Below are 13,697 nucleotides of genomic sequence, written 5' to 3' on the forward strand. Positions count from 1 at the left end.
TTATTCAGAACTTCTCAGAAGTGGTAAGTATAATAAGCATTCCACAAAAAAAGTTTTTCCCCTGCATTTTTAATTTAACCCATTCACTGCCCTCTGTAAAAGCTAACAGATAAATGACCATATAAAAAGGAATCATAGAGGTGAAGTACCTAGTAGTGTAACAAACCACACAAACCCCGAATTCAATCACAGACCTCACTCAGGACTAAATAACACAGATTGAAGTCAGTGCACAAACAGAAGCACTGGCTGCAGCCACCATTTGTGAACCCTATTGTAAACTCTCCTTTGTTATTGTACAGCATACAGTGAGAAGTTTCCCAGGACACGCCTTGCACATATCCATTTCCAACTACCAGGACAAACTAAAACAGCAGTCACTCACCTTCATATCATTCATAATGGTTTGGAAAAGCCCTCCAAGAGCGCTGCATTCTTTCTCCATACCCGCATCCATTTTTAATCCTCCCCAGGGCTATGAAGCCCCCCGTTCGTCAGCTGTTAAAATAGCTCAGGACCAGCACGACGGCGTAAGCGCAGGGTGAGAATAATAATAATAATACAAGCAAACCCCGCGAGAGAAGCACATTCAGTGTATAGTTACGCTCATGCCGCTGAATCTGTGAAGAGAGGGGCAGGCCGTGACTTCGTGAATACGCAACTTACGCAACAATTCAGTGCCCCCTGTCGGCAACTAACGTTGCCAGCGGAGACAAACACCGCCCTCCCGTGTGACACTCCGCCTATTACTCTCGGTCTAGAAGGTGAAAGGGGCAGTTTATTACACGAGGCCAACCTATTAGTCACTCCTCCACGTTACAAAAGGCCACTTTAGATAAACCTGAAGCATTTTATTCAGTGGTAATGCAATTCTAATTGCAGATAGTCTGCTGCGATGATAAGGGACAGGTACACGGCGCAACAAAATAAATACGGCTAATCAACAGTGGGACTGGGAACATTTTCCAAACTTGAGGGCGTGACAATGACGTAGCCATGTTGGGAAGCAGGTGAGCCAACCCTTTCTCTCCAGCTATCTCCCTTTGATAATTTGGGCTGGTCAGGTATAAACGTCAGCTAAGGGACTAGGGAGCAGCAGCATGCTCCCGACTATTCATTTAGACGCCGCCTACTGAGGGTAAAGTGCACTAGCAATGGGTTTCAGTAGACTAAGGTTTTAAAGGGACAGTCAAGTATAAATTAAACTTTCATTATTCAGATAGGACTTTTAATTTTAATCAACTTTCCAATTTACTTTTATCATCAAATTTGCTTTTTTTCTCTTGGTATTCTTAGTTTAAACTAAACATAGGTAGGCTCATATGCTAATTTCTAAGCCTTTGAGGGCTGCCTATTATCACATGCTTTTTAAATCTCTTTTCAACACAAAGAGACAGAAAGTACACGTGGGCTATATAGATAACACTGTGTTCAGGCACAGAAAGTTATTTAACCTTTTAACGCCGTTATGCCGTTCTATTCCGTCATATTTACACTGGGCTTTAAAGCCGTTATGACGGAATAGAACGTCATAACAAACAGCTGTCTTGAAGCCTTCTGTGCTTCAAGGACTTGATCGCGGTCTGGAGGGCGTTCCTAGGGTTGTAGGGACGCCCCCCAGATACGATCCAATAATTGAAATCTCGCGATCGTATGCACGATCGCGTAGTTTCAATTTGTCTACATCGGAACAGGTGTTCCGATGTAGGCACTTTAACCCTGTCACGAAAGGGTTAAGATCTAGCACAATACAATGCTAAATTTAAGACAATAGATAATAAACAGTCACAATCATGTGATCAGGGGGCTGGAAGAAGGTTCCTAGATACAAGGTAATCACAGAGGTAAAAAGTACATTAATATAACTGTGTTGGTTATGCAAAACTGGGGAATGGGTAATAAAGGGATTATCTTTTAAAACAATAACAATTCTATGGTTGACTGTCCCTTTAATGTCTAGTCGTTGGAAAGTGCATAGTTGCAACGTCACATTGTGTGGCTGTGTAACACAGTACTGTATTTGAAGTCTGTAAAAAGAAGCAGATTGCAAATCTCTTCCTGTGGGATCACTCATACAATGAAATGTGTAACAAGTTTATGCTTGTTATTTTTAAAGCTTAATATAATCTTGTCATATTAAAATTACCAAATGTTGATGAACTAGTCAACTTTCCAAAAATGACATTTGTAAAAGCATAGTTGTTAAAAAGTTCAATAAATATTATTTAAAAAAAAAATCAAATTAAACATCAAATTATAATACAATAAGATTTTGCAATTATTACTTTTTAAGAAAAATTAACAGATTTAAAAGAAATTATTTTAACACAAGTGTTTATTTAATGATAAAAAATATTTTAACGTGAAATGTTTCATAATCAATATTTTTTATCTCAATTGCTTTTGGATAGATCCATTAATAAACAAAAAATATTGAGTAATATGTTAGAATTTTTAAAAAAAAAATCTGTTAAAATGTTTACCTATGCGTAATTAAACCGTTATGCAATATACTTTATTTACATGCACCTAGATTACAAGCTTTGCGTTAGCCTTAAAAAGCAGCGTTGAGAGGTTCCAACGCTGCTTTTTAACGCCCGCTGGTATTACGAGTCTGGCAGGTACAGGTGTACCGCTCACTTTTTTTCCGCGACTCGAGCATACCACAAATCCACTTACGTCAATTGCGTATCCTATCTTTTTAATGGGATTTGCCTAACGCCGGTATTACGAGTCTTGGAAAAAGTGAGCGGTAGACCCTCTCCTGTCAAGATTCCTACCGCATTTAAAAGTTAGTAGTTAAGAGTTTTATGGGTTAACGCCGTAACATAGAACTCTTAACTAAAGTGATAAAAAGTACACTAACCCCCATAAACTACCTATTAACCCCTAAACCGAGCCCCCCCACATACACATCGCAAACACTTAAAAAAAAAATTAACCCCTAATCTGACGACCGGACATCGCCGCCAATTCAATAAATATATTAACCCCTAAACCGCCGCACTCCCGCCTCGCAAACACTAGTTAAATTTTATTAACCCCTAATCTGCCGTCCCTAACATCGCCGACACCTACCTACATTTATTAACCCCTAATCTGCCGACCCCAACGTCGCCCGCAACTATATTAAATGTATTACCCCCTAAACCTAAGTCTAACCCTAACATCCCCCTAATTTAAATATAATTTAAAATAATCTAAATAAAATAACTACAATTTACTAAATTATTCCCATTTAAAACTAAATACTTACCTATAAAATAAACCCTAAGCTAGCTACAATATAACTAATAGTTACATTGTAGCTAGCTTAGGGTTTATTTTTATTTTACAGGCAACTTTGTATTTTAACTAGGTAGAATAGTTATTAAATAGTTACTCATTTAATAACTTCCTAGTTAAAATAAATACAAATATACCTGTCAAATAAATCCTAACCTAAGTTACAATTACACCTAACACTACCATTAAATAAATTACCTAAATTAATTACAATTAAATTAAATAAACTAAATTACAGAAAAAAACACTAAATTACAGAAAAAATAAAATAATTACCATTTTTTTAAACTAATTACACCTAATCTAATCCCCCTAATAAAATAAAAAAGCCCCCCAAAATAATAAAAATCCCTACCCTATACTAAATTACAAATAGCCCTTAAAAGGGCTTTTTGCGGGGCATTGCCCCAAAGTAATCAGCTGTTTTACCTGTAAAAAAAAAGACAATACCCCCCAACATTACAACCCACCACCCACACACCCAACCCTACTCTAAAACTCACCCAATCCCCCCTTAATAAAACCTAACTCTAACCCCCTGAAGATCACCCTACCTTGAGACGTCTTCACCCAACTGGGCAGAAGTGGTCCTCCAGAGGGTCCGAAGTCTTCATCCTATCTTGGCAGAAGAGGTCCTCCAGACGGGCAGAAGTCTTCATCCAGGCGGCATCTTCTATCTTCATCCGGAGCGGAGCGGGTCCATCTTCAAGACTCCGACGCGGAGCATCCTCTTCCTTCCGATGACTAACACTAAATGACGGTACCTTTAAGTGACGTCATCCAAGATGGCGTCCCTTCAATTCCGATTGGCTGATAAAATTCTATCAGCCAATCGGAATTAAGGTAGAAAAAATCCTATTGGCTGATCCAATGATAAAGGTATACTTTATTTAAAGTCCAAGTTCCCCTGGATATCATTTTAACAGCAGTATTGGCACTAAAGTACTAAGAACACATAATAAGTCTCTACTTGCTAAACACAAAATCCACATATTAGTCTAAAGACTAGGGTAACTAGACGTCCCCGATTTTAGGGGACAGTGCCCGGATTGAGGAGACTGTCCCCAGACAAATTTTGTCCCCGAAAATGTCCCCAGGAAGACAGTCGGAGCCCAATGCATGTTAGCGGCACTTGTGGGAAGTTAAATTGAAATGTTTAGAAGTACATAATCTTTCTAAGATTTTGATTGGTCAAAAACTACAAAGTAGGGGTATCTTCTGGTGATTGATTTTACTAGTGGCCTATCGTGAGGCATAACTAAAGCACTTATAAGAGATCTTTGGCTTTGAGTAACGCTTGCGTGTGAAAAAAAACGAAAGGGTACTACGTTGCTTGTAGGGGTATGTTATAGTATACATTTTACCTTTTTACTTGTTTTTTTTTTAGAAAGAAAAGGAATTCTAGTTTTCTATCAAAGAATAAGATTATCAAGAAATAACTTTTTTTATGTAGGTGTTTGAGCTGGTCCTATACAGGCCTGGAATCCTCTGCCTCGATTAATGAATCACGATGCTTGGACTGGTGGTAGAAGATAAGGAAGCATTGTGAGACCCCGCCCCACCCCCCGACCCCCGGGCTCTCTAAATTTGTGAGGGGAACAAAGCAGGGATTAAACACATAAGTGGGATTTGACCTGGCCGGTTTGTTTTGCAAGTGATGATTGTAGAGGCAAAATATAATTTAATGTAAGGGTTTAAAAAAAATGTCCCCGGATTTTATTTTAAAAATCTGGTCACCTTACTACAGACCTTATCTAACCCCATAAATTATGTATTTTCTAAAACAACACAAACTTCCTAAACAGATGTGTAATGTTAGAAATAACCATTTAGGAATTTACTTTAAAAATAGGCATTCTTTATAATTTCCCCCCAAAAAATCATTCTTAGTATCTTATTATTGATCTGTTAATGACACCGTAGGAAGGATAACAACAGTTATAAATAAGATGTCTCAAATGCACTGAGCACATAGATGCAAAACATGTATAGGCTTTCTTAATCCCATGTCTAGTGCAGGCCATACACGTGTACCATATGATATGCTTTTATAAGCAGTGTTCTCCCCAGGACCTTTTTAGCGGGTGCACCACCTTGCTGATATTACTGACCACCCAGCTAAAATTGTAGCCAATATTAAAGGGACAGTTAAGTCCCAAAAAAACTTTCATGATTCAAATAGGGCATGTAATTTTAAACAACTTTCCAATGTACTTTTATCACCAATTTTGCTTTGTTCTCTTGGTATTCTTAGTTGAAAGCAAAACCTAGGAGGTTCATATGCTATTTCTAAGACCTTGAAGGCCGCCTCTAATCTAAATGCATTTTGATAGTTTTTCACCACTAGAGGGCATTAGTTCACGTGTTTCATATAGATAACATTGAGCTCATGCATGTGAATTTACCATGGAGTCAGCTCTGATTGGCTAAAATGCAAGTCTGTCAAAAGAACTGAAATAAGGGGGCAGTCTGCTGAGGCTTAGATACAAGGTAATTACAGAGGTAAAATGTGTATTATTATAACTGTGTTGGTTATGCAAAACTGGGAAATTTTTAATTAAGGGATTATCTATATTTTAAAGCAACAAAAATTCTGGTGTTGACTGTCCATTTAAGCTAAAATGAGCTAATATTAAAAATGTTCAATTTTTATTGTACAAATTATCATTAAATATATTTATGCTAAATTGTGCAATTAATTTGTGCTTTGTATAGCAGAAAATTATATAATATTAGAAAATACTACACTGCCCCCACCCAGCTGGCAAAATTTTCTGTGGAGATCAAAGACCAACATAAGATTTTCATGAATTTACTAAAAAAATAAGTATATTTTTATTACCAGAGATAAACAATATCCAGAACCAATTTAATACTATAAAGTATAACTTTTCTAAAGGACTATAAAAATCAAATGTGCTTCTTCAGAAACTGACTTTATAATTAGTGTTCACTTTTTCTTGGACATCAGTGAACAAATTAATATGTTGCTGTCCCGCCGCTCCCATTGCACCGCTCTGGCTGTTGCCATGGACGCGGTGGTTGCTACGTCTATTCCCCTCTCAAGCCGGTTGGATCCTTTGAAGTCCTTCTTGGCGTGAATCGGCGCCTATATAAGTATCTGCATAACTTACGTACGCTGCTCAAGTATAGGACTTACTATGGCCTAGATTTAGAGATGGGCAGTAGCCGTCAAAACCAGCGTTAGAGGCTCCTAACGCTGGTTTTTACTGCCCACTGGTATTTGGAGTCAGTCAGGAAAGGGTCTAACGCTCACTTTGCAGCCGCAACTTTTCCATACCGCAGATCCCCCTACGCCATTTGCGTATCCTATCTTTTCAATGGGATCTTTCTAACGCCGGTATTTAGAGTCGTGGCTGAAGTGAGCGTTAGAAATCTAACAACAAAACTCCAGCCGCAGAAAAAAGTCAGTAGTTAAGAGCTTTCTGGGCTAACGCCGGTTTATAAAGCTCTTAACTACTGTGCTCTAAAGTAGACTAACACCCATAAACTACCTATGTACCCCTAAACCGAGGCCCCCCACATCGCCGCCACTCTATTAAATTTTTTTAACCCATAATCTGCCGCTCCGTACACCGCCGCCAGCTACGTTATCCCTATGTACCCCTAATCTGCTGCCCCTAACATCGACGACCCCTATATTATATTTATTAACCCCTAATCTGCCGCCCCCAACGTCGCCTCCATCTACCTACAATAATTAACCCCTAATCTGCCGACTGGACCACACCGCTACTATAATAAATGTATTAACCCCTAAAGCTAAGTCTAACTCTAACCCTAACACCCCCCTAACTTAAATATATTTTAAATCTAACAAAATAAATTAACTCTTATTAAATAAATTATTCCTATTTAAAGCTAAATACTTACCTGTAAAATAAACCCTAATATAGCTACAATATAAATTATAATTATATTGTAGCTATTTTAGGTTTAATATTTATTTTACAGGCAACTTTGTAATTATATTAACAAGGTGCAATAGCTATTAAATAGTTAATAACTATTTAATAGTTACCTAGTTAAAATAATTACAAAATTACCTGTAAAATAAATCCTAACCTAAGTTACAATTAAACCTAACACTACACTATCAATAAATTAATTAAATACAATACCTACAAATAAATACAATTAAATAAACTAACTAAAGTACAAAAAATAAAAAAAGAACTAAGTTACAAAAAATAAAAAAATATTTACAAACATTAGAAAAATATTACAACAATTTTAAACTAATTACACCTACTCTAAGCCCCCTAATAAAATAACAAATCCCCCCAAAATAAAAAAATGCCCTACCCTATTCTAAATTAAAAAAGTTCAAAGCTCTTTTACCTTACCAGCACTGAAAAGGGCCCTTTGTGGGGCATGCCCCAAAGAATTCAGCTCTTTTGCCTGTAAAAAAACACATACAATACCCCCCCCCAACATTACAACCCACCACCCACATACCCCTAATCTAACCCAAACCCCCCTTAAATAAACCTAACACTAAGCCCCTGAAGATCTTCCTACCTTATCTTCACCTCGCCGGGTATCACACCGATCCGTCCTGGCTCCGATGTCTTGATCCAAGCCCAAGCGGGGGGCTGAAGATGTCCATGATCCGGCTGAAGTCTTCATCCAAGCGGGAGCTGAAGAGGTCCATGATCCGGCTGAAGTCTTCTATCAACGGCATCTTCAATCTTCTTTCTTCCGGATCCATGTTCATCCCGCCGACGCGGAACATCCATCTTCACCGGCGACTTCCCGACGAATGACGGTTCCTTTAAGGGACGTCATCCAAGATGGCGTCCCTCGAATTCCGATTGGCTGATAGGATTCTATCAGCCAATCGGAATTAAGGTAGGAAAATTCTGATTGGCTGATGGAATCAGCCAATCAGAATCAAGTTCAATCCGATTGGCTGATCCGATCAGCCAATCAGATTGAGCTTGCATTCTATTGGCTGATCGGAACAGCCAATAGAATGCGAGCTCAATCTAATTGGCTGATCGGATCAGCCAATCGGATTGAACTTGATTCTGATTGGCTGATTCCATCAGCCAATCAGAATTTTCCTACCTTAATTCCGATTGGCTGATAGAATCCTATCAGCCAATCGGAATTCGAGGGACGCCATCTTGGATGACATCCCTTAAAGGAACCGTCATACGTCGGGAAGTCGTCGGTGAAGATGGATGTTCCGCGTCGGCGGGATGAACATGGATCCGGAAGAAAGAAGATTGAAGATGCCGTTGATAGAAGACTTCAGCCGGATCATGGACCTCTTCAGCTCCCGCTTGGATGAAGACTTCAGCCGAATCATGGACATCTTCAGCCCCCCGCTTGGGCTTGGATCAAGACATCGGAGCCAGGACGGATCGGTGTGATACCCGGCGAGGTGAAGATAAGGTAGAAAGATCTTCAGGGGCTTAGTGTTAGGTTTATTTAAGGGGGGTTTGGGTTAGATTAGGGGTATGTGGGTGGTGGGTTGTAATGTTGGGGGGAGTATTGTATGTGTTTTTTTACAGGCAAAAGAGCTGAATTCTTTGGGGCATGCCCCGCAAAGGGCCCTTTTCAGGGCTGGTAAGGTAAAAACTTTTTTAATTTAGAATAGGGTAGGGCATTTTTTTATTTTGGGGGGCTTTGTTATTTTATTAGGGGGCTTAGAGTAGGTGTAATTAGTTTAAAATTGTTGTAATATATTTCTAATGTTTGTAAATATTTTTTTATTTTTTGTAACTTAGTTCTTTTTTATTTTTTGTACTTTAGTTAGTTTAATTGTATTTATTTGTAGGTATTGTATTTAATTAATTTATTGATAGTGTAGTGTTAGGTTTAATTGTAGGTATTGTATTTAATTAATTTATTGATATTGTAGTGTTAGGTTTAATTGTAACTTAGGTTAGGATTTATTTTACAGGTAATTTTGTAATTATTTTAACTAGGTAACTATTAAATAGTTATTAACTATTTAATAGCTATTGTACCTGGTTAATATAATTACAAAGTTGCCTGTAAAATAAATATTAATCCTAAAATAGCTACAATATAATTATAATTTATATTGTAGCTATATTAGGGTTTATTTTACAGGTATTTAGCTTTAAATAGGAATAATTTATTTAATAAGAGTTAATTTATTTTGTTAGAATAACATTATATTTAACTTAGGGGGGTGTTAGGGTTAGGGTTAGAATTAGCTTTAGGGGTTAAAAAATTTATTAGAGTAGCGGTGAGCTCCGGTCGGCAGATTAGGGGTTAATACTTGAAGTTAGGTGTCGGCGATGTTAGGGAGAGCAGATTAGGGGTTAATACTATTTATTATAGGGTTATTGAGGCGGGAGTGAGGCGGATTAGGGGTTAATACATTTATTATAGTAGCGGTGAGATCCGGTCGGCAGATTAGGGGTTAATAAGTGTAGGTAGGTAGCGGCAACGTTGGGGGCGGCATATTAGGGGTTAATAAATATAATATAGGGGTCGGCGGTGTTAGGGGCAGCAGATTAGGGGTACATAGGTATAATGTAGGTGGCGGCGGTGTACGGAGCGGCAGATTAGAGGTTAATAATAAAATGCAGGGGTCAGCGGGGGCGGCAGATTAGGGGTTAATAAGTGTAAGGTTAGGGGTGTTTAGACTCGGGGTTCATGTTAGGGTGTTAGGTGCAGATTTAGGAATTGTTTCCCCATAGGAAACAATGTAGCTGCGTTAGGAGCTGAACGCTGCTTTTTTGCAGGTGTTAGTTTTTTTTTCAGCTCAAACAGCCCCATTGTTTCCTATGGGGGAATCGTGCACGAGCACGTTTTTGAAGCTGGCCGCATCCGTAAGCACCGCTGGAATTTAGAGTTGCAGTTGCGGTAAATATGCTATACGCTCCCTTTTTGGAGCCTAACGCAGCCCTTCTGTGAACTCTAAATACCAGCGGTATTTAAAAGGTGCGGGAGAAAAAAAGCCAGCATAGCTAACGCACCCCTTTGGCCGCAGAACTCTAAATCTAGCCGTATGTGTGCTCCTGGGTGTTACTTATTGCAGAATTGCTGGGTTGCCTTATTGTTACTGAACTCTGCTGGTCTGACCACTTTGCTGCTTAACCCCTGAATTGCTGGATTGCCTTATTGTTACTGAACTCTGCCTGTCTGACCATTCTGCTATTAACCCCTGAATTGCTTGATTGGCTTATTGTTACTGAACTCTGCTGTTACCCCCGAATTGCTGGATTGCCTTTTTGTTACTGAACTCTGCCTGCCTGACCACTCTGCTGTTTAACCCCTGAATTGCTGGATTGCATTATTGTTACTGAACTCTGCCTGTCTGATCACTCTGCTATTAATCCCTGAATTGCTGGATTGCCTTATTGTTACTGAACTCTGCCTGCCTAACCACTCTGCTGCTTAACCCCTGAATTGCTGGATTGCCTTATTGTTACTGAACTCTGCCTGTCTGACCACTCTGCTATTAACCCCTGAATTGCTGGATTGGCTTATTGTTACTGAACTCTACTGTTACCCCTGAATTGCTGGATTGCCTTTTTGTTACTGAACTCTGCCTGCCTGACCACTCTGCTGTTTAACCCCTGAATTGCTGGATTGCCTTATTGTTACTGAACTCTGCCTGTCTGACCACTCTGCTATTAACCCCTGAATTGCCGGATTGCCTTATTGTTACTGAACTCTGCTGTTTAAGCCCTGGTTTGCTGGATTGCCTTTTTGTTACTGAACTCTGCCTGCCTGACCACTCTGTTTAACCCCTGAATTGCTGGATTGCCTTATTGTTACTGAACTCTGCCTGTCTGACCACTCTGCTATTAACCCCTGAATTGCTGGATTGCCTTATTGTTACTGAACTCTGCTGTTTAACCCCTGATTTGCTGGATTGCCTTTTTATGAACTCTGCCTGCCTGACCACTCTGCTGTTTAACCCCTGAATTGCTGGATTTCCTTATTGTTACTGAACTCTGCCTGTCTGACCACTCTGCTATTAACCCCTGAATTGCTGGATTGCCTTATTGTTACTGAACTCTGCTGTTTAACCCCTGATTTGCTGGATTGCCTTTTTATGAACTCTGCCTGCCTGACCACTCTGCTGTTTAACCCCTGAATTGCTGGATTTCCTTATTGTTACTGAACTCTGCCTGTCTGACCACTCTGCTATTAACCCCTGAATTGCTGGATTGCCTTATTGTTACTGAACTCTGCTGTTTAACCCCTGATTTGCTGGATTGCCTTTTTGTTGATGAACTCTGCCTGCCTGACCACTCTGCTTTTTAACCCCTGGATTGCTGGATTTCCTTATTGTTACTGAACTCTGCCTGTCTGACCACTCTGCTATTAACCCCTGAATTGCTGGATTGCCTTATTGTTACTGAATTCTGCCTGCCTAACCACTCTGCTGCTTAAAACCCCTGAATTGCTGGATTGCCTTATTGTTACTGAACTCTGCCTGTCTGACCACTCTGCTATTAACCCCTAAATTGCTGGATTGCCTAATTGTTACTGAACTCTGCTGTTTAACCCCTGATTTGCTGGATTGTCTTTGTGTTGCTGAACTCTGCCTGTCTGACCACTCTGGTGTTTAACCCCTGAATTGCTGGATTTTCTTATTGTTACTGAACTCTGCCTGTCTGATCACTCTGCTATTAACCCCTGAATTGGTGGATTGCCTTATTGTTACTGAACTCTGCCTGTCTGACCACTCTGCTATTAATCCCTGAATTGCTGGGTTGCCTTATTGTCACTGAACTCTGCCTTCCTGACTACTCTGCTGTTTAACCCCTGAATTGCTGGATTGCCTTATTGTTACTGAACTCTGCCTGCCTAACCACTCTGCTGCTTAACCCCTGAATTGCTGGATTGCCTTATTGTTACTGAACTCTGCCTGTCTGACCACTCTGCTATTAACCCCTGAATTGCTGGATTGGCTTATTGTTACTGAACTCTGCCTGTCTGACCACTCTGCTATTAACCCCTAAATTGCTGGATTGCCTAATTGTTACTGAACTCTGCTGTTTAACCCCTGATTTGCTGGATTGTCTTTGTGTTGCTGAACTCTGCCTGTCTGACCACTCTGGTGTTTAACCCCTGAATTGCTGGATTTTCTTATTGTTACTGAACTCTGCCTGTCTGACCACTCTGCTATTAACCCCTGAATTGCTGGATTGGCTTATTGTTACTGAACTCTACTGTTACCCCTGAATTGCTGGATTGCCTTTTTGTTACTGAACTCTGCCTGTCTGACCACTCTGCTATTAACCCCTGAATTGGTGGATTGCCTTATTGTTACTGAACGTTGCCTGTCTGACCACTCTGCTATTAACTCCTGAATTGCTGGATTGCCTTTTTGTTGCTGAACTCTGCCTGTCTGACCACTCTGCTATTAATCCCTGAATTGCTGGATTGCCTTATTGTTACTGAACTCTGCCTGCCTAACCACTCTGCTGCTTAACCCCTGAATTGCTGGATTGCCTTATTGTTACTGAACTCTGCCTGTCTGACCACTCTGCTATTAACCCCTGAATTGCTGGATTGGCTTATTGTTACTGAACTCTGCTGTTACCCCTGAATTGCTGGATTGCCTTTTTGTTACTGAACTCTGCCTGCCTGACCACTCTGCTGTTTAACCCCTGATTTGCTGGATTGCCTTTTTATGAACTCTGCCTGCCTGACCACTCTGCTGTTTAACCCCTGAATTGCTGGATTTCCTTATTGTTACTGAACTCTGCCTGTCTGACCACTCTGCTATTAACCCCTGAATTGCTGGATTGCCTTATTGTTACTGAACTCTGCTGTTTAACCCCTGATTTGCTGGATTGCCTTTTTGTTGATGAACTCTGCCTGCCTGACCACTCTGCTGTTTAACCCCTGAATTGCTGGATTTCCTTATTGTTACTGAACTCTGCCTGTCTGACCACTCTGCTATTAACCCCTGAATTGCTGAATTGCCTTATTGTTACTGAATTCTGCCTGCCTAACCACTCTGCTGCTTAAAACCCCTGAATTGCTGGATTGCCTTATTGTTGCTGAACTCTGCCTGTCTGACCACTCTGCTATTAACCCCTGAATTGCTGGATTGCCTAATTGTTACTGAACTCTGCTGTTTAACCCCTGATTTGCTGGATTGCCTTTGTGTTGCTGAACTCTGCCTGCCTGACCACTCTGGTGTTTAACCCCTGAATTGCTGGATTTTCTTATTGTTACTGAACTCTGCCTGTCTGACCACTCTGCTATTAACCCCTGAATTGGTGGATTGCCTTATTGTTACTGAACTCTGCCTGTCTGACCACTCTGCTATTAATCCCTGAATTGCTGGGTTGCCTTATTGTCACTGAACTCTGCCTTCCTGACTACTCTGCTGTTTAACCCCTGAATTGCTGGATTGCCTTATTGTTACTGAACGTTGCCTGTCT

The 13,697-nt window shown here is 40.1% G+C and overlaps 2 protein-coding genes across 2 annotated transcripts in view; one reads left to right on the forward strand and one right to left on the reverse strand.

Annotated features, from left to right (window-relative positions):
• LOC128662824 (protein MTSS 1) overlaps positions 1-773 on the reverse strand; it is a 734,156-nt gene extending 733,383 nt beyond the window's left edge. Inside the window, exon 1 of the mRNA XM_053716804.1 lies at positions 386-773. Within this exon, the coding sequence (XP_053572779.1) occupies positions 386-457 (72 nt within the window). The 5' untranslated portion in view covers positions 458-773. The remainder of the gene's footprint in view (positions 1-385) is intronic.
• The window catches only part of MMP24 (matrix metallopeptidase 24), a 520,603-nt gene continuing 507,661 nt past the window's right edge, over positions 756-13,697 (forward strand). The window contains exon 1 of the mRNA XM_053721040.1: positions 756-1,010. The gene's annotated coding sequence lies outside the window, so the exon portion shown is untranslated. The remainder of the gene's footprint in view (positions 1,011-13,697) is intronic.

The sequence above is a fragment of the Bombina bombina genome, chromosome 1, assembly GCF_027579735.1.
Source record: "Bombina bombina isolate aBomBom1 chromosome 1, aBomBom1.pri, whole genome shotgun sequence".
NCBI lineage: Eukaryota > Metazoa > Chordata > Amphibia > Anura > Bombinatoridae > Bombina > Bombina bombina.